This window comes from Salvia splendens, chromosome 18 (assembly GCF_004379255.2).
Source record: "Salvia splendens isolate huo1 chromosome 18, SspV2, whole genome shotgun sequence".
Taxonomy (NCBI): Eukaryota; Viridiplantae; Streptophyta; class Magnoliopsida; order Lamiales; family Lamiaceae; genus Salvia; species Salvia splendens.
In genome coordinates, this window is record NC_056049.1 from 358,214 (window position 1) to 379,683 (window position 21,470).

A 21,470-nucleotide genomic window follows, 5' to 3' on the forward strand; every position below is an offset into this window, starting at 1 on the left:
TTCAACTAAGATGTCATATATTCCAGTAAATTATTTAGTACTATCATATTTTCTGATTTATTATTTAGTACTATCAAACATCAACTAAGATGTCATATATTCCAGTAAATTATTTTTAGTGGTGATCTTGAATCTTGAGGTCACAAATTCAAACCCCGGCATCCGCTGTGAGACTTTCGACCTTAATCAGTAAGTCTAGTCGAATATGATTAGTCGGATACGCCCAGAGACGAGTTTGGTACACATGTGATCAAAAAAAAAAAATATCAAATACTTTCATTTGTTATATTCTTTTTATATCGTTTCCTCTCTTCCATGTAATTCTTTTTTAATATAAAATTATTTGTTCAGTATATATCATAATGTCCATTCATTATCTGCAACATGTCATTTTTATTGACGTTCGATACATCTACATAAAAAAGTACTACTATCAAGCTATATTATAATCAAAATTTAGAATAATTACAAAATCAGAATGCATCAATAAGTAATTTATAATTTAATATTTATTGAGAGATTTTAAAATGACGAAACTATAGGAATTTATAATAATGGTAAATAAAATAAAGGGATAAATTTGGAAGGAATGGTATCGCAACATAAACCAAATATACAGTGAAATTGCATAAAACAGAAAATCACAGCTAAAAAAGATAGGAAAATAAAAACATTAACTCTGAATTTCACCATCTTCGACTCAGTCATTACGAAGGAGCCCACTCTTCTCTCTCGCCACTTCGAACCGGTAAAATTCGACCCCTCTCCTCTCTCTCTCTCTCTCTCTCTCTCTATCCGACACACACGCACATAGGCAGGTGTACAATATGGTGCTTCATATGGGTTGCCCTTTAGCTGTATGGCATATGTTGCTTTACTTTTGTGCATAAGATTTTCCATGATTTTGTGGATGCCCTTTTGTTTTCCGGCTCTTGCTTTTTTGTGTCTCTCAATTTCGCTAGATTTCTCGGGACCATTGCGTGATTGGCGTGCAATTTAGGGTTTGTAGCTTCGATTGTTGTTCATTGCTTGCTGCCCTTTTTAATCTAAATTGGGTACCCCTTTAAGAGCTGAACATTACTGCACTAATTTTTGTGATCTGATTTGCAATTTGATTCTTCTATGCCGTTTAGGTAGAGAATTTTGTGGTTTTCTTGTTTAAATTGTTCGTTGTTAGAATTGAAGGGTCTAGATTTTTATTTGCTGAGATGGGGTTGGGGATTTTGCCTTCACTTTTACTAGTTCATCTGGGTGGGTCTTTATACTTGCTCTGATCTGTTAGTGACGTATTCAGACTGCTGGTGACATTTTCTGGTCGTATTACTTGGATGGGGAAGGGTTCCAAGAGCGGTGCATCACACCAGCTCTTCAAGGACAGGGCGAAGAATCGGGTGGATGATCTGCAGGGGGTCTTTAGCGATCTCCAATCAGCTAGGAAGGAGAGCCGTTCGGTTGATGTGGCTATGCTTGAAGAGCAAGTTAACCAGATGCTTCGTGAGTGGAAATCCGAGCTTAGTGAGTCATCCCCAGCTTCTTCTCTACAGCAGGTATTCCTTGGCAAGCGGGCCTAGATTTATCATTTATGGTTATACATGCATCGACATTTTGTGAAATCATTTCCTTGAGTTCTATGATATACACATCCTGGATTTGGACAGCTGAGTTCGAATGATGCCACCTTGAGGATAGTAAGTTATGCATTTCTTTCTTTGCAGTACTTGGGATGGCATATGGCCATCCATATCTGTCCCTTTGTCGATTCTTTCAGTTTTCTGCTTTTATGTGCATTTGGTTATCATGTATATTGTCACAAACTTTGGCCCTTTGATTAGCATACCATGGTTTGTGTTGGTAAGTGTTAAGAAGGTTTTCTTCTGCTTTTCATCCTCCAAATATGGTGTCTATGCAGAGCTATTTTAATGGTGGTCTTGGTTGTTTATCATGCAAATTTTTAAATATATGCATCCATCACCCCTACAATAAAACAGAACTTTGAGTTTGAATTGATGGATGATCATCGTACAGGGGGGAAGCCTGGATTTTTCGTCGGATATTTGCCGGCTGCTGCAGCTTTGTGAGGAGGAAGATGATGCTACTAGTGTGTTAGCTGCACCGAAACCGGATCCTGATGCACAGAAGGCTGTGGATCAATATACTTCTCAAGAGGTTAGTAAATGACTATTATATTTTGGTGTTAGATGTTTGTTTCTGATGCCTTATATTTATGTTGTAATTTGGAGTAAAATACACCTAAGATGCCACCTGTGCCCCGAGTCGCTGTGATTTTTCTTCAACTTTCGTTATGGTGAACTGGCTGTCCTTCTCACCCCACCTTGTTCGTTTCTTGATTGCAGAATTTTAATGTCCCCAAGGGCCCTGAAGAACCAGGCTTCCAGTTGGAGGAGCAATGCAAAAATGCTGCAGTGGGAGTTAACATGGGAATGAATAATATGAATGTTCCTTCACAGCTAGAATATCATTCATTTGATTTTCACCAGGATTTCGAACAACAGTATATAATAGGCTTTGATGGCACGGGGTTCACCGGGGAGGGTGTAATGCCTCAGATTCCTGGGTATCAGCCAAATATCAGCCCCCCACCTTCTGCTTTCTTGGGGCCTAAGTGTGCCCTTTGGGATTGCACCAGACCAGCATTGGGGTTAGAATGGTGTCAAAAGTCTGATGACTATTGCAGTATCTATCATGCTGGGCTTGCACCTAGTGAAGGCTATCCTGGTAGTCCTCCTGTTGTACGACCGAGAGGCATTGGCTTAAAGGACAATCTACTTTTCGCTGCTCTAGGTTCAAAGGCACAAGGAAAAGATGTAGGTATTCCTGAATGTGAGGGTGCTGCTACAGCAAAATCACCGTGGAATGCACCTGGTAAGTGGGCTGCTTTGATCATGTATCCTCTTCGTGTTTATGTTTATTACATATATGAATATGAATGTTTTACTTGTACTGTTGGGCAGAGCTCTTTGACCTCACTGTCCTGGATGGAGAAACAATCAGGGAGTGGCTGTTTTTTGATAAGCCACGCAGAGCCTTTGAGAGTGGTAACAGGAAGCAACGGTCACTTCCAGATTACAATGGGAGGGGTTGGCATGAGTCCCGGAAACAAGTCATGAATGAATTTGGAGGGTTGAAGAGATCGTACTACATGGATCCTCAGCCGATGGAGAATTTTGAGTGGCACCTTTATGAATATGAGATCAACAAGTATAACGTGTTTGCGTTATACAGACTGGAAGTCAAGCGTGCTGATGCAAAGAAGAGTCCGAAAGGGAAGTTGGGTAACGATTCTCTTGCTGATCTGCAAAAGCAGATGGGCAGGCTGAGTGCTGAGGTCCCAAATGAGAAGCAACGTGTTGTCAAAGGAAGGGGGAAGGGCAATGCAAAGGAGGGAAGTGGAAGAATTCACTCTGGTTCGAACGCATTGGCGGCTACACCAGGTGTAGGGATTGATTATCTTGTGGAAGATATCAATGGGTACTACATACATGATGATGGTTCTGGGAAAAGAGAATAGGCTTTATGCCCAAAGTATATATAATTGCTCTTTGATTTCACTCTTGCCTCCACTCTCCAGGCAAAGTGGTGAAGTTGTTTTCACCTTTTTTCTTATCTTTTTTTCCTGAATGGTCAAGTTATGTTGATAGGGATTACTGATGACACATACAAATGAGTTGGTTCATTTTGTCTTTGTTATGGTGAGTACTAATTGCACTCCTTGTGCAACTTTGTAGGGATAATTTGTTCAAGCCTGACAACCTGTAACTACCCAACCTCTTTTCACATTTTCTTCAAAGTATGTCGCATGGTTTAAAATGTATTGTGGATTCACAGTTCTTGTTCCAACCTTTACCTTATTTGGGTAAGACAAGCTGAATCTTTCGTGAAAACTAATGAAACTAACTAATTTCTGACATGAATTCTGTTACTATCCTGTCATGCATGTCTACCAATTCAAACTTATATAGTGGTTTCAAACTATTTCCATAATACAAAGAAATGGAAAGCTTGAAAATCATCATGTATCCATGGCTGGCAATGGGGCATCTGACCTCATTCCTTCACATCTCCAACAAATTAGCAGAAAGAGGCCACACAATCTTCTTCCTCCTCCCTCCCAAAACCCAACCTAAATTACAACAATTCAATCTCTACCCTCATCTCATAACCTTCCTCCCTCTCACCATCCCCCATCTCCAAGGCCTGCCTCACGGCGCCCAGACCACCGCCGACGTCCCATTCCATCTCCACAGCCTCCTGAGGCGCGCGATGGACCTCACACAGCCGTCCATCGAGCAGCTGCTCGACGAACTCAAACCCGAATTCATCTTCTTCGACTTCACCCCGTGGCTCCCTGCCTTGGCGCGGCGCTTCAAGGTGAAGTCTGTTCACTACTGCACCATCAGCCCGGCTGCGGTGGCGTACATGATCCGTGACGAGCCCTCGGCCGAGGCCTTCTTGGAGCCCCCGGCCGGGTTCCCTCCCTCGGCGATCAAGCTCCACACGCACGAGGCGCGTGCCCTTCTTCAAGTGAACAACAGCAGGCATGGCCAAATTACTATTCATAACATAAGACGACACTTTCCGATTTTTTCCATAAACTTGAATATAGTTGGTTGCCAAAATTATTGTGTCACGCGGGTTTCAGAACACCCTCAAGATTATGTCACTTTAGGTTCAAAACTAGAAAGTACAATAAGTTGGTGATATTAACAAGTATTTGGTCTTAATTTGTTCAACTTTGCAGGGAATACGAGAGCGCCACCACGTTCGTGCAGAGGATGCTGAGGTGTTTCGAAGATTGTGACGGATTAGGATTCCGATCTTGTCGGGAGATGGAGGGGCCGTACTGCGATTTTGTGGAGACGAGATTCAAGAAGCCAGTTATGCTAACAGGTTTTTTCGCGGCGAAGGCAGAACCTTGGGCCCGACTAGACAATAAATGGAGGGAATGGTTGGATGAGTTTGAAACCAAAAGCGTTGTATACTGTGCATTCGGCAGCGAAGCTAGATTAACAAAGGATGAGTTTGAAGAAGTGGTCCTTGGTCTGGAGCTTACGGGGCTCCCGTTTCTGGCGGCGCTGAAGCCGCTGGGGGCGGAGGAAGGTCTGGCGTTAGTTGTGAGAGAGAGTAAAGGTGTGGTGGTGGATGATTGGGTGCAGCAGCAGTTGATCTTGCAGCATCCCTCGGTGGGGTGCTTCGTGACGCACTGCGGGTCGGGGTCGTTGTCGGAGGCGATGGTGAGTGAGTGTGTGATGGTGGCGGCGCCGCATGCGGGGGATCAGGTGATCAATGCGAGAGTGGCCGCGGGGGAGCTGAGGGTGGCGGTGGAGGTTGAGAGAGATGGGGATGGATTGTTGACCAAGGAAGGGGTGGCGGAGGCGGTGAGGATGGTGATGGGAGATGGGAGGGAAGTCAGGGAGAATCATGCCAAGTTGAGGGAGCTGTTGTTGGGACAAGGGTTTGAGGATTCTTACATGGATGCCTTTGTTACCAATCTATTTCTTCTTCTCCACTAATTTGCTTACATCTAAATATCTAATCTTCGGTTTGATGGACAAAATAAATACCGACTCTTATGAATGTTGGTTCGTTGATTTCAAAGTAATCGAAGGCCTCTTTATGTATTTATGTGCTATTAGTTTAATAGTGTTAATTACAAATAAAAGGGTTGTGTCACTAATATTATTGTCAATTCTGGATTTTTTCATGAACTTAAAATTTGATCATAAAAATTATGAATTCTTATAGGATTTGAAATTTACAAGTTTAGCACCAGACACCCAACCCTAAATTGCGTTCAAGAACAAGAACCGATTTGGACGTACACCCAAATTTTATTTGGTTGAGGTTTAAACGGAGTGTGAACAACATCGTTTACATCTATCCAAATGTCGTCGTTGCTTTTCTCGTTTGATTAGTCTATTCAGGTTATTCGACAAACTACACATGATTCGATTTTGTTGGAACTATCCATTGTAAACAATCCTAAACACAATCAATGTTAATGAAAAAAATTTAATATGTAGGAAAATCCGTAATTTATACTAATAGTCCCAAAATGTTACTAGGGCTTTTGGAGATGAAATATATTTTGATATAAAATTCGTAAAGAACGAAAATGTTACTAGGGCTTTTGGAGATGAAACATATTTTAATATAAAATTAGTAAAGAATGGGAGAAATAGAATGAAAATATGGTAGAACATTGCTAATAAAGAATGAGATCCATCTCAAAAGATTTTATTTGTTTTTTTAATGAAAATGATAGAAGACTATTTTTTATAAGAGAAATAGAAATGATTTTTATAGGACATATGGAATAATTAGCTGGGATGGTGTTCAATAATCAAATTAAAATAGAATAAGTTGCTAAGAAAGCAAAATTCAAGATTAGATTTTTTATAAGATGTATAAATTCTGTCTGGATATTCTTAATTTTACTACCTAGAAAATAAAGAAAAAAGAGATTCTCGCACAGCCAAATGGAAATCAAACTACCTAGCTTTCAATTTCAATTGCGGAACCCTGCACGTTCATCGAATTCGTTTTGTCAATTTGTTATTTAATCAGCATTCGAAAGATTTTTGTCATGCAAATTTTACAGATATGGAGAAACATATTGATCCTCAGCAACACCTTTACTGAATCGACGAGACTAGCAGCGGCAGCAACACATTTGGCTTCATTTCATTCCACTGTAAGATTCTTCATTTCTCCTTCTGGGCTTTTGTTTTAGTTAAGTTTGGCTTCATTAGCATATGCTTACTCTTTTTAGTCCTATTTTTCTGAATTTATTGTTTCTGTTGGATACTTTGGGTAGATTTAGGGCTTAATTATGTTTGAATAAATTAGGGCTCAAATATGTTTGAAGCAGCGTGTGTGTCATCCTTCAAATCTCAATTTGTCTTTGTTTGTTTTTTCTTTCTGGAAATGGTCTGTAACGTTGTGATGTCAATGAAATGTTCATGCCTTTTCATTTATGTGATCATTTGCTAGTTCTAGCTGTCATAGATTTATATACTGAAATGCTGTGTTTTGATAATTGGAATGTGGTGCAGGGTGTAACAAGACCAATCAAAGGTAGAGAAGTTATATCCCATTTCTTGTTAAAGATATTGCATTCAGTCAAACACCATCACCATCCTTGTCTGTGAAGTTTTTTGCTACGACTATAACTAATTATCAATTTACCATGCCTAATCCCATCTCTCTTATGTCTGTGTGTGCATTCAAGTGGAAAAGAGTCTTGATATGCTCGTTCTAGCTCCTACAAGTTCAAATATAGTTTTTGTAAATAGAATTTCAGTTTGAAAACTTTTTTCTTCTGGATTTATCCAACAGAGCATCCTTGGCAGATTATGGAAGGCCTAGTCTTTCTGACAGTTTGTGCTTCATTATCATTGCCTTATGCATGAATGTAAAACCTGCTCTTGTTCTAGTTCTCTCTGTCAACAGCTCACAAAGTTTCATCTTACAAACCATTACCCGTAGCTTGATATCTTCGTAGTGGGGGGAGTTGTAAAGATAATGACGCATTTAGAGACGGACAGTTTTAATGTTTGTCCTGGGCTGGCACTTGTGTAATTAAATTGCATTTCCATCTTTTCCAACCACCTCCTTCATAATTGCTGACACTTTGCTGGATACCGGAGATTTCTCTACAATCTTAACCTCAGCATTATATCTAACTTAAACTCATCCTGTCAATATCAGGGAAAGTCTCATTCCTTCGTTTGGATGACTGATGGATACCTTTTATCAGCTAACAAGGAGTACTTTTTGTTTCATGCATTAAGATATACTATGCTGCACTTTCTTTTCAGACTTATATAAGATATACAGTACGGCAGAAGCGGCCCAACACAACAAAGAAAGATCTTTAAAGTATTCTATATAATGGGGGGTGCTCAACATCAAGACATGAGGTCTGCATTTTTCATTCGCATATACTTGGATACATGGCTGGCCTCATATGGAATTATAGTTTCCGGTTCCTTTTTTTTCATTCTCTCATTTTCAAAGGTAGCGGGAGACTATGCAGATCGATTAAACAAGAAATCTCGAATAAAGGCTGCTCATCATTCTAAGAGAGCTGCTGAAAGAAAGTTGAAACTTAAGTTTCACCTAGCAGTTCTTCTCGTATTAGTGCAAGTGCAACTGATCTATTTGAATTTTCTTTCAAAATGTGCTAAAATATTAGAGGTTTAATCTTTTTCCCAAGTGAATTAAAGATATTCTTGACATTCTTGTAATGCAACTGATTTTATTAGAATTTTCTTTCAAAATATATCTATAGATTACAGAGTAAACAATCTTCTAATTCATTTACTTGTTTCTATATTTAGGGAAGCATCAGAGAGAAAACCCGTTTGATGATTGTGATGACGACCCTGCAAAAGCATTTTTTGCTGCTTTCGGAAGAGACGGTTCAAACTGGAACTTCAGACACCGGGAGCCGAGATCCGAGTGGACGGAATACTCCAACCAGAGTAACAGTAGATTCAGTGAACATGCAGCTAAAAGCGTGACATACGCTGATCGGAAAATCCTTGGTTTGCCAGAAACTGGTCCTCTGAAAATCGAAGATGTCAAAACTGCGTAAGCACTTCAATTGTGTCACATTTCTCAAGCATGTTGTGTTGGTTTGAAATTGCGACTCGAATCCTCGATCTACTTGTTAAAAAAGCAATCGCTTATCCACTAGTTTCCTTTCATCATCTAACTATTATGATTCATTGATGCAATGGAGTGTAAATGTGTCTAGATAGAAACTTGAGGGAAACAGCCAAACCAAAATATACTTTTGCCAAAATTGAATATCAATATGATAGTAGTATCTATGTAGAACGGGTGCTATTGTACTATACATTAAATTTTTTTATAGATTTTATAACAAGTTTGGCAAAATATAATAAAAATAGCAAATTGTCTGGGTAATATATTGATTATTGATCAAATTTTTTAAATTAAATAACACCATTTTATTTAAAATTTGATGATACCATTTAACTCATTGGTAGTCACACGTACAATTTATTAGCGTCTCAGATCAAATACAATTTCACCTAATCTTTGTCATTAGAAAATTGTGAACTTAGTAAACCTAATGATTTTTCTATACTAGTAATTTTTAAAATTATGGGATATATCACAATATACTAAATTTCATGTTTTTTAATTTGCTCTAAATCATATAATAGGGATATTATACATTTAATTCGAATTATATATATATTATACATTTAATTAGAATATTTTAGCAATTATTAAATTTAATTTTTCCATACCTAGGGTTTATGACAAGCAGTCCCTCAAAAATCAAATTTATTGAGTCTGATTCCTCCTCCGATTATTATAAGCAGAAGACGACTGCATAGAGAAAGATACGGAAACATGGGTAGAGGGAAGTTCAAGGGCAAGCCGACTGGCCGCCGCCAGTTTTCCACCCCCGAAGAGATGAGTAAGCTTTCTTCATATACGATTTGATTTTGACTGGTGGTGTTGCGTATATTCCTTGTGGGAAAAAAAACTTGATTTTGATCCATGTTTCGTTTGCTATTTTGTCTGTGAATTCCTGGAGAAATAAATTTGATTTCTGTTTCGGAATTTTCTGTGTTTCCATGTTTTGCCGATCTACGAAAATTTCACCACCCCTTTGTTCTGACTCTCTTCATTGTGCAGTTGCTGGTAGCTCTGCTCGTCCTCGCACTTTCAGAAAGGTAGTTTTCACAAGTTTGTTAGTATCTGAGCTTCACTCCTGTAAATGTGCAATGTTATAGATTTGGAGTTGTATTATGAAATTTATTTGCACAGGAAGCATGTCTGTAGAGAAGAGATTGGATATTATATTAGCGATCGGTTGAATGATTTGTATGGTTTCCGATTAATATGTGGGCATAATGTTGTAAGGAGCTGATAAGGTGGCTCTAATTGGTTTTAATAAATTAATTTGGAAATTCTTGTTAAAAAATAGTTGTCATATAATCATATTGCTGTGAATTGGATCACGGATCCTTATGAGTTAAACCAAAATTCGTAGATTTTTCTGTTCAATAAGTATTTTACTAGCTTAGATTTTGATTTATTGGTGGCCACTATGTTGTACTCCCTCCGTCCCACAAAAGATGTCACACTTGTGGGGCGGCACATGATTTTAGGAGGTTTTGTTTTGTGTGTTCGGAGTCTAGTTCCTACTTTGTTATACAATTGTCATTATAGTAAGGGCTTCATATTTTCTCATTGTATAATAAGTCTTTCCTCACTACCAGGAAGTAGCTGATATTGTGGAGGATGAGACGTCTGATGTAGAGTCGGAAGAGGAATCTGATGATGAACCTGAAGTGAGTATAATCATGCCTCTCCTTTCCTGCAAAGCCATTTATTTATGTAGCCCTATTGATTTCGATAGATGAGTTGACAAGTAAGCATGCTCACCTCATCTCTGTTAAATGCTTCTAACAGAAAGTGAAAGGTGCTGAGGGGGTCATTCAGATTGAGAATCCCAACATGGTGAAGCCAAAGAACATGAAAGCACGCGATGCTGATGTAAGTTACTCAGGAAAGCTATTTTCTGGGATGTACTTATGAAATCTGTTTCTCTTATTTTTTTTTTCTTCGGCTATTATTACTTCCCCCATCAACCCCTAAATTGTTTTTGCTTTGTGCTTGCTCAGTTGGAGAAAACAACAGAGCTCTCAAGGCGTGAAAGGTTAGTGTGTGCTTACTGATGTTAGTTTCTTGAATTGTAGTATATCTTACTGATGACTTCAAAATCTTATTCCAGCCAGTTCCATCCTCATTTTGGTATTTTATTCGAGTATTACGATATTCATGTGAGTGTATGTGCATTATATATATGGAGTGTGCGCTAGTATTTATACAATTAGAAGTTATGTTGCTCGAGAGCCACTTTGAGCTACCCATGGGTTAACAATTTGATGATTGAGTTTTTAAAAGTATATCGCACTATTATTCCTTTGTGGCCTACCACTCTTAATTCAGCTCTTATCGATGGGTTGACATTGGGATTCTGTTTACATGAATGAAGATTTGTTCTTTCTCTATTGTTTTAGGGAGGAGATTGAGAAACAGAAAGCTCATGAAAGATATATGAAGCTGCAAGAACAAGGGAAGACCGATCAAGCTAAGAAGGATTTGGGTAATGTTTACTTCTCATCAAGAATATGGTTCATTGCTTGCTCTTTACACCTTATAGTAGGGGGCAAGTTCGAACTCCACTAGACTTTTAACTTGATTTCTTATCGACTGCATATGACCTTTGTCTCAAAATCTATTTTGGCATGTGTAAATCGTCAAAGTAATTCAAGCTTAGTTGAGCCCGGCTGAATTAATTTGGTATTGATTTTGAATTTTTTTCTCAAGTTGATATCTTCTTTTCTGAATATACAGAACGTTTGGCTCTTATACGACAGCAAAGAGCAGATGCTGCTAAGAAACGTGAAGAGGAGAAAGCTGGTAACTCATTATTCCAAATTTCGTTTGCTTTCGCCATAGTTTTACATGTAGCTAATAATGGTTTGTTGTGCAGCCAAAGAACAGAAGAAAGTTGAAGGACGCAAATAATTTTGCTGCTGCGTTAGTAAATCGTAAATGATATGATTCAAGTACTAGTTTGGTATATGGAAACAGTTATCAACTTTGATTGAAGCAGTATGTATGTATTCTGCTGTTTCCCTTTTCTTAAATTCACTCACATCATCTGCAAAGTACACTATAAATCTTGGTGCTACACTTTATTTATATTATTCTCTAGTGACAACTTCAGTTCATTTGTTTGACTTATTACAACTATTACTTTCTAAATCTTGTTACAACAAGACTTCGTTTCAAGAGTTTTGGATTCTTAATCATGTTTTAACAACTTTTCCATGACTACAGTTTTTCATGATTAAATTAACCCGAGATCACGTGATATATCCTTAAAATTCATAAGCCAAGACTAATTTTATATAGCTTCGTCCAATGCTTAAATTAAGATGGAGGCTATCATAATTTAATTAAGATGACATAAGAGAAAATTGTACTTCAGAAAATTAAAAAAATAACTAATTTTGTATTATTTGTGTTTTTAAATAGAGATCAATTTTGCTATATTTCACTACAGTTTTTCATGTATTATTTGTGTTTTTAAATAGAGATCAATTTTGCTATATTTCACTACACCTCATTCTTCTAGTATTTACAAATTTCCAACCTTTTCAACTTGTAGTATTTCATTTCATATAATTAAAATTATTATTATTATAATTAAAAATAATGAATTAGACTTTTGGTTAAACTTAAATTACTGGAGTGGATGAATATTTGTGACGTTAAAGAAAAAGAAATTAATATAAAATACTAAATACTATATTTAATAGATTGAATCGAAATGAAATTAGAGCATCCACGATGGAGGATGTCCCGCCGGAAGTCGGACTGGCGTGCCGGACATCCTCGCAGGACGTCCGCCATTAAGCGAGGGAGGGGTGGACGCGGACGTCGGCTGCGAACACCGCACATCCGCGGCTTTCCGGGACGTCCGTCGTGACGTCCGCCATTACTGTGCCACGACGGACGTCCCGATGGATGTCCCGATTTTTGATTCTTTTTGTGAATGTCCGTCATTGTGCAGTGGGATGTCCTTATGACGTGGCAGTGCAATGGGATGTCCTTATGACGTGACATAAGGTGTTTTTGGAAAGTTCGCCGGGACATCCGCACCATAGCGGATGCTCTTATTAAAAAAAACAGATTCACAAAGTATTTGTGTTAATATAGTAAGTAACCACACTCCGGTAAAGCAGAGCAAAACATGAGCGAGAGCGACCCCCAAATCGACCGCAATCAGAAACCCTCAGCTAGGCCGCCTAAAATCAGCAGCAACGGCGGCGGAGGCTCCAATCATCCCAATCCCCGGGAGACAGGGATCCCGGACGCCGCCACCCTCAGAGACCAATGGCGCTTCGCAATTAGACAGTACAGCAGGTGGTACTCTCAGGCCTGGGGAACCGCTATACTCGCCGGCGTCTCTTTTTTCGCCCTAGGTTGGATCATCAAAGGCTCAAATCCACTCCCTTCCTTGCAATCCGATCCCACTAGCTCTTCCCCATCCGCCGCCGCCGATAAAGATGAAGCCTTGAAGCAACCTCGCTGATTGACTGTAATAGGTAATCTACTAATCTCCATTTGTTTCCCTCCTCGAAATTTGATTGACCAATTGATTGCCTGTAATTCCTCGAATTTATGATTTCTATCTTTGCCGCTGCATATGTAAAACGTTGCTTCAGAAGGACTTGTCTCTCTGGCTTCCTATTCCAACTTGTTCTTGCATTTCTCAATGGATACAAGTCTATAAAAATGTATGTTATGCTGTGTGTATAATGATTAGGCTGTTTTTTCAATTGCTTAAACTGCTACTATTGACTCGTACTGTAAATGTTTATGGTTGTTCAGCTGAGGAATTGTTGTTAAACTGCTACTATTGATACATACTGTAAATAGCTATGGCTGTTCTTGCATTTCGTAACGGATACAAGTCTATAACAATGTCCACTATGCTGTGTGTATAGTGATTTGGCTGTTTCTCAATTGCTTAAACTGCTGCTACTGACTCATACTGTAAATGGTTATGGTTGTTCAGCCGAGGAATTGCATTTTGTAAATGTACCTTTGCAGCTGGTTTATATCATCGTTTTCAGCTTGTTCGATCTAGCGGGAACTAAGGCAGCAGGAGAGTGTATGATCCATGTTCTTGCTCAACTTTGGGAAGAAGAAACTAGGTGTTTTGATGATGCTGATAACTTAACATCTTTCAAACAAGATAGTTCCACTTTCCCATAGACAGAATGTAAGGTTTGCTTCCTTTTTCTGTATATATCTGTAATTAGAGGAAAAGGGTTAAGTTTGATCCAGAGTTGCATTTGCTGTTCATCACTTGCCTGCTGAAACTTCTTTTACCAGCGACTGAATAAAAATCTTTGTTTCTGTAATAAAACCCCCATTGAATGGTGTTCAACCTCTTCTATATCGCAAGTATAATTGACACCCACATTTATTAGATGATAATGATAAATACATTACTGCTTAAATATATGTTTTCTGGGGGTGTAAGTTTCACCTCCACGCTATTGCCTATGACGGAACTCAACTTAGTCGACAAATTGCTTCTTTTCCACCAATAGGCTAGAGGTTCCAATTAGCCATGAGGAAAATGAGGAACTTTAGAGCATCCACTATAACACGCCCGCGGCTAGGGATGTCAGTGTAGCCCGCAACCCGTGGGCTGGCCCGAATAGCCCGCCAAATTTATAGGGTTAGGGCCGGAAATTTCTAGCCCGATAAAATCAAAACCCGATTAGCCCGCACCCGATTAACCCGCAACCCGTTAGGGCCAGACCCGAAAATCCGATGGGCTGGCCCGATAACCCGATAAAATTTCTATTATTCAATATTTTTACTTATAATTCGACACTTCATTAATTAATTTTATAATATATATAACTAAAAAAATAACTTTCAATTTTATATTAAATATAAAAATTATATATTGAAATTTTTATTAATATAAAAATTGATAAATAAATTTAAAACTTCAAATTCACTAAAAAAATATTTAAATTTCTAAAACATACATTAAAATTTCACAAAATATCTCAAATATTAGTATTTGATCATGTTTATGATTGTGTTTAATCATATATCTCAAATATCTCATAATTAAATACTTTACATTTAATAAATATAACTATTTTTCATCATTATTTATTGGATTGATCGCATGTTAATTTTATCGGTAGCAACCCGATTAACCCGTTGGGCTAGCCCGAAACCCGAGCTTTTAGAGTTAGGGTTGAACTTTTATAACCCGAAAGAAATCACAACCCGACTAGCCCGCACCCGATTGGCCCGCAACCCGAGCGGGTTGGCCCGAAACCCGATGGGCCGGCCCGATTGACATCCCTACCCGCGGCTATAGCCGCGTTTGGGGCGGAAGCGGGGCGCCTTATAGTGGCGGAGTTGTCCGCCCCGGAGGTGGACGCGGCGAGGGGGGAGGGAGGCGGCGGACGCGGGATAGCCGCGTGCGGGGCGAGGACGCGGCGATGGAGCTATAGCCGCGCCTATAGGCGCGGCGCCTATAGTGTAACGAGGAAGAAGCCGCGGCTATTCGGCGCGAATTTTTTATTTTTTTTTTACATTTCAATTCACCTATAAATACACCCCACTCCATTCATTATTTTCACACCATTCAAACACAACATCTATACAAATTTCTCTCACTACAATTTGGGGTCGGAAATGAACAATTTGTGGAGAGACAACTGGAATGCTCTGATTCAACAGGTGCAACAGGATGTAGCGGCCCGTTTGGCGGAGGATGCGGAGGATCCGATCCCTCGCACCATTACTCATCGGCGGACAATCCCACGAGACCACGTCGGTGCTCACCAACGTTTAATGTATGATTACTTCGTGGATAACCCCCGTTATCCACCCGAGATATTCCGCCGGAGATTCAGGATGTCGCAGCGGCTATTCAACTATATAGCGACGAATTTGGCGGAGCGTTACCGGTGCTTCACCCTCCGGCGTGATGCGTCTGGCCGGATTGGGCTGTCCACACAACAGAAGTGCACGGCTGCAATCCGACAGCTTGCCTACGCTGGACCAGCGGACATGTTCGATGAATACCTACAGATGGGTGAGACGACTAGCCTCACGGTGCTTAGGCAATTCTGTAAGGGGATCCGAGAAATTTTCGGTGGGGAGTTTCTACGGAAGCCCAACCCGGATGAGTGTCAGCGCCTACTTGATATGCACGGGTCGGTGCACGGCTTCCCTGGAATGTTAGGAAGCATCGATTGCATGCATTGGGAGTGGAGGAACTGCCCTGTGGCATGGAAAGGCCAGTTCACTACTGGATTCAAAAGCAAACATCCAACGATGATACTGGAAGCCGTGGCAGACTACCGTATGAAGATCTGGCATGCGTATTTCGGCGTGGCAGGTTCGAACAACGACATCAATGTTCTTCAGTCGTCGCCTCTCTTCAACGAGGAGTGCCGGGGGGAGGGGCCAGAAATCAGCTTTGTAGCCAACGGTACGCAGTATAGTAGGGGCTACTATTTGGCAGATGGAATATATCCGCGGTGGCCCGTATTCGTGAAGACTGTCCGCCAACCGGTAGGACCGAAGAAACAATATTTTGCGCGCAAACAAGAGAGTGCTAGGAAGGACGTTGAGCGGGCTTTTGGTGTCCTCCAATCGCGGTGGGCTATTATACGGTGTCCGGCACGAGTTTGACACGAAGATGATGTCGCGAATATTATGTTAGCCTGTATCATATTGCATAATATGATAATAGAAGATGAAGGATTTGCGGCAGAGCGATGGGCGCCGGAAGAGGGTGCAAGTACAAGTCACGGTGTCGCCTCCGCGCCGATCCAGATGGGCGTACCACGAAGCAATGAATATTTGATCCAACGCTTCGCTGATATGCGCAGGACCACATCACATAACACACTGCAGGCCGATTTGATTGAAGAAGTATGGGCACGTAGGGGAGGTAGTGGCGTTGTGTAAACTTGGTAGTGATTTGTACTAGATTCAATGTAGTGTGTGATTTTAATTTTAATTTAGTGTGTAATTCTAATTTTAATTTGTATTGTATTTGTATTTGTATTTTTATTTTTATTTTTATTTTTATTTTTATTTTTATTTTTATTTTGAATTCGTATAGTCGGCCTTTCTTAATCCACTAATTAGAGCCCGATAAATTTGTTAATAATTACTTGATATATTATAAAATGAAAGTTGATTATAAAATTTTGGGGCTATTGGAGTTGTCCACTATAGTGGCGGAAATAGAATTTTGGGGCTATGGACAAAAAATTGGGGCTATGGACAAAAAACTGGGGCGGGGCTATTGGGCGTGTCCACCTTATAGTGGACACCCTTATTGATCCTATTGGGAAAAAAGTTTCACCTCCACACAGTTAAATGGATTTTTGAATCTGGGCTTTAACTAGAGGAGAACTAAAATGCTAGATCGATTTGGGCTGATGAATTGGGCGTAAGCTACGGCCCGAGCTGGTAAAGACTTATGATCTTAATGTGCTATTAAAGTTAAGATGTTGGATGGAACTATGAACCCTTTGATAATAATGTCATTAATTTGTTTTTTTTAAAAAAGAAGTCGAAGTTAAAACATATATACAATCCTAAGATTATAAACTAAAAATTCTTTGTTTGCAAAAAAACTAGTATTTTTTTGTATACTCAATTAATATGAAAATGAAACTAAGAGATGTTTGTGTAATTGATGTTGATATGTACATGTACTTCATTTTGAACAAAGTGGTATAAAAAAAAATTTACATACTTAGGGAATAACTTCATTTATTACCAATTAGTTTGGGGATAAAATCTTATCGAGGTCCCCTCTTTATGTACCACTCAATGAATTGGATCGTATATAGTTCCGTTAAAATTTAACATGGTATCTGTGCAGATATAATACTTGTGCCGAATGTGCCATAGGAGGTGACGTGACATAAGTGATCATGTTAAGATATTAACAATTATGCTTAGGCATAATAATTTAACATGGTATCTGAGCAGATATCATACTTGTGTCGAATGTGCCATAGGAGGTGACGTGACATAAGTGATCATGTTAAGATATTAACAATTATGCTTAGGCATAATGTGCAGTAAGAAGAGATAGGCATTGGTGATCCAACTAAAACATTAACTCTTAGGAGTTAAGGCCGCCGATCCTATGCGAGCACGAGATATGCTCGACAAATTGACACGCAGCGTACTCACACACCAACTGTTTGGTAAATTGCCACAATGAAATAACAAGAACCTTTGGGAATTGAACTCTCAGCTTTATTGAAAGAAACTGAATAGCAAAACAAGAAAGGGAAATCCTCCGCAGAGGCCTAATCTTCACGAAGGAGGCTTACGAGAAAAACTCGTCCAATAAACTGATCTCTCCAAGATAATCTATATCTCTAAGAGAACTCATATATATAGACTACAAGGAAATTCAAATAAAACAATTAAAACAAATCTGCAAAACAAAAAGTGCCGAGATATTGCCGAGATATTTGTGTCTTGCCATATCTTCCAATTCTTCCAACTCTCTTGCTAATCTTCCGGATTTGCTGGCCAAACCACCTCCCGATCTCCTCTCCTGTAGACCCGCCAGTTCGTATCATTAACATTTACGAAGATTTGAACCTTATTAGAGTTTTGAGATGGAATCCTACTAGGGCATGATTGATTATCTCGTTACATACTAGGTACGATTCCATGAATGAGATCAGTGAACTCCAGTAAAATTTGACAATCAATGTTCTACATAAGATTGGATGAAGAGTTGAATGAAAATGATAATAAATGAAATACTCCTACAAAGATTAGATCATTAGAAAACAATTTGATGAGGTGTGGCTGGCAGGGTGAATATAGGCAGGGTGAGGGGAGTTGTTCCTTTAATCAAATCCGAAAACACAAGTCATACTCATAGATTCAAAAGTCTTTGAGAAAGTAGCTTTCAAAATTGTCCCATTTACTCACATTGGGAAAATCGAAACCATATGTCACACCTTAAATTATCCATATCCCAACCCATTGCTCTACACCACTGCCCACACAGACATCCCGCTTCTTCTCTCGTACACTTGTCTATATCATACTATCATTTTTTCGAAATTATACTATTATTCAGGTAAAGTACAAAATTTGTCTATTATATGTGTGAGAATAGACTCATAATCATAGGAGTTTTAAATTTTTTAACAAATTACTTGTATGAAACCGACTTCACAAATTCTTGAATCCAAACCGTGCCTTCACCATAAATGTATTCGATTATTGATTGTATCTTCAAATACTAGTAGTAGTCGATTATTCAATACTTGTATTGATTGTAGTCGCACTTGATTAAAAACCCCAACACTTCAACTGACCTAGAAAAAGGAATTTTTCAGCTCTCATTGATTTATCAAACTCATCAATCAATCACAGAAATGTATTCGATTTTTTCGTATCTGTGTGTGCAAATTCACTGTTGCCATGACACCATTGCACGTAATCATTCTGCACCACTCAACCCCTATCCTACAAATTTAAACACTCTTCTTTCTTATGGTAGAAAACCCTAGTAAAGTTTACTTTTAGCTTGAATTTTACACAATTTAGATATGTATACTCCCCCTAGCTAGCTAGTTCTGTTAATAAGAAATGACAGTACCATCCATTAACCCAATTACACAAATAATCAATCATTATTTATTTGAGGAGGGGGAACAAAGATTAATTGATTAGTGGAGAAGGTAAAAAGACTGTCGACAGCAAGAAAAACTAAATTTTGTGTGACAACACATTGCATACTAAAACAGTAAATTCACTATTGAAATGAATAGTTCCATCAGGTTTTACATTTAACAATTATCAAACAGTAAAAAGAACATAGAATTGTCTCATTCAAATTAAATCAAATGCAATCCCCACACACATGAAATGATCAAGAGAGTCGAGACATTCTTGACCAAGCAACTGTCCCATTTTCAGATATTTTGATTTGAAAAGACAGACATAAAACGTACACAATAATACTTAGTGATGAATAGAAACAAATAGAACAACTTAGTAACTGTAGTTTCGTTCCTAAAATCATGTGGAGATTGTTCCCAACATTGAAGATCCAACAGTACATCTTAATTATGAAGAAAATGATAAGTAAAACATAACAAAACTAGAAATTCTTATCAGCCACCTTCTGCCACAGCCTTCCTCAGTCACTCCCAAATCTGTCACATACCACAAATAAATCACATGATCTATCGTTTTCTTTTCCATATATAAAAAAACCCTATGTCTATGTTAAGCTTAATTGAGTGAAAATATGAAAAATGGAGTTACCATATTTTCATGAAGGGGCGGAGGAGATAGTAGACGCCGCCGTGATGAAGGGGGTGGAGTGTCACCCCCCAGCCGTCGGTCATAACAGGCTGCCCGGAGGTGTGGAAGAGCACCGCATCATCTCCAAACGCCGCCCGCACGTTGAATGGCTCAACTGCAACCTCGAAGCACACATCGTTGATGAAAACCGTCGATTTTGTGGGGCCACGTTCCTCCACACCTGCACCTTATACAAATGACACCAAGATTTTACGTGCAAAACCCAGTATAGGAAAAAAACCAAGTGAGCACACACAAGCAACCAATATATGCACTAAAGAATGGTTCATAAAGAGATAAGGCCAATAACGATAATGACTTAACCCTAAGTCTAGAGAAAGTTAATTAACACTTATTAATTCCATTCTTTTTTAGATTAGAGCAACGCATAAACAAGTCAATATTATGTCAATTCATGTAAACATAGACAAATCTATCCTTGTCCCTTTCTATATGTGACATTATTATCCATCAACACAGTATCCAACATTCTAACACATGCCAAAAAGAGTAATTGGATATATATAAATGGAAACCACATTACTCACTTCTGTGAATGACATGAGTTTCTCATCTCTTGGAGATAAAGTTGAATGAATGGACATCTCTCACTAATTTTTAATTATATCAAACAAAGAAAACCCTAAAAAAAGATGAGATTTTTGGAATAAAAACCTTGAAGAAGATGATCATTCCTAGGAGAAGGGATGAAGAAAGACGCAGAAGGGTTTGGTTGGATGGTTTCGGTGTGTTCTTCATTCTTCTTGCTCATCACCACCAGCTCGTTTAGGAGGAAGCTCGAATTCTGCTCCGCCGCAGGGAAGCAAACCCCTTGACCGGCGGGAAAATGGAAGGGCTCGGCGAGGATCGGTTGGTTGACCGAAGCAGTTGGCGAGTTGATCAAGTCTGTCACAGAGACGGAGATGGATTTCTCACCAGAGGACTTGTCGGAGGAGGAAGACGACGGAGATGGTGCGGTGGAAGTTTGGAGGCGGCGCTGCTTGCGTTTGCTTCTCGATTTCCGGTTTTGGAACCAGTAGAAGACGTTGGCGTCTCCGACTTGGCCGTATTCCTGCAGCCGAGCCCTAATTTTGCGTATCTCATCTCGGGGAGGGTTCTCCATCCCGGAGTTGAAGATCGTTTCCAGGATCCGGATTTGCTCCGGCCGAGGGTTCCACCGAGCTTTTGGCTCGGGGGTCCTCTCATCACATCCATGCCCTAACAGAAAAATAAAATTGACATAATTAATTAATTGGGAAACATAGATTGTATATATGTAGTTAATTAGTACTTCTACTACCACCTTTGTTTGATTGAGTTAGGGAAGAGTTGATCATGTCTTGAGTGGGCTTGGATTTGAACATGCTAGGCCAATGCTTGTTTGATGAAGCCATGATTGGGGAAAAGAAGGTGAAGGGTTGTTTTTTTAGAGGGAGAAGCAAAGATAGGTATGGAAATGGAAGTGTTCTAACACAACATGTTAT

The 21,470-nt window shown here is 39.2% G+C and overlaps 4 protein-coding genes across 8 annotated transcripts; 3 read left to right on the forward strand and 1 right to left on the reverse strand.

Annotated features, from left to right (window-relative positions):
* Window positions 1-636: 636 nt before the first annotated feature.
* On the forward strand, window positions 637-3,701 carry LOC121775932 (transcription factor VOZ1-like). Of its 5 annotated transcripts, none has more exons than XM_042173030.1 (5): window positions 637-748; window positions 1,295-1,547; window positions 2,026-2,166; window positions 2,355-2,883; window positions 2,973-3,701. In XM_042173030.1, exons 2-5 carry the CDS (start codon window positions 1,329-1,331, stop codon window positions 3,527-3,529), a joined length of 1,446 nt encoding a protein of 481 aa, XP_042028964.1. In that variant the 5' UTR covers window positions 637-748; window positions 1,295-1,328; the 3' UTR covers window positions 3,530-3,701. The 5 variants fall into 5 exon arrangements, with proteins under 5 accessions (XP_042028964.1, XP_042028965.1, XP_042028967.1 ...); XM_042173031.1 differs by having other exon boundaries at window positions 729-748; window positions 1,283-1,547; XM_042173033.1 differs by lacking the exon at window positions 637-748 and adding an exon at window positions 835-857.
* A 140-nt stretch (window positions 3,702-3,841) lies between these two features.
* On the forward strand, window positions 3,842-5,643 carry LOC121775934 (cyanidin 3-O-galactoside 2''-O-xylosyltransferase FGGT1-like). Its single transcript, XM_042173034.1, has 3 exons — window positions 3,842-3,874; window positions 3,981-4,556; window positions 4,760-5,643. The coding sequence occupies exons 2-3, from the start codon at window positions 4,012-4,014 to the stop codon at window positions 5,529-5,531; spliced, it is 1,317 nt and encodes a 438-aa protein (XP_042028968.1). The 5' UTR covers window positions 3,842-3,874; window positions 3,981-4,011; the 3' UTR covers window positions 5,532-5,643.
* Window positions 5,644-6,453: 810 nt separating this feature from the next.
* On the forward strand, window positions 6,454-11,804 carry LOC121777111 (28 kDa heat- and acid-stable phosphoprotein-like). Its single transcript, XM_042174250.1, has 11 exons — window positions 6,454-6,712; window positions 7,074-7,095; window positions 8,361-8,613; window positions 9,378-9,475; window positions 9,697-9,734; window positions 10,284-10,355; window positions 10,477-10,560; window positions 10,689-10,723; window positions 11,088-11,173; window positions 11,425-11,490; window positions 11,564-11,804. The coding sequence occupies exons 1-11, from the start codon at window positions 6,605-6,607 to the stop codon at window positions 11,596-11,598; spliced, it is 897 nt and encodes a 298-aa protein (XP_042030184.1). The 5' UTR covers window positions 6,454-6,604; the 3' UTR covers window positions 11,599-11,804.
* An 8,139-nt stretch (window positions 11,805-19,943) lies between these two features.
* LOC121777792 (WUSCHEL-related homeobox 9-like) lies at window positions 19,944-21,424 on the reverse strand. The gene is made up of 3 exons (XM_042175150.1): window positions 21,290-21,424; window positions 20,662-21,204; window positions 19,944-20,167 (listed from the first exon to the last, which is right to left on the reverse strand). Exons 1-3 carry the CDS (start codon window positions 21,378-21,380, stop codon window positions 19,944-19,946), a joined length of 858 nt encoding a protein of 285 aa, XP_042031084.1. The 5' UTR covers window positions 21,381-21,424.
* Window positions 21,425-21,470: the final 46 nt, after the last annotated feature.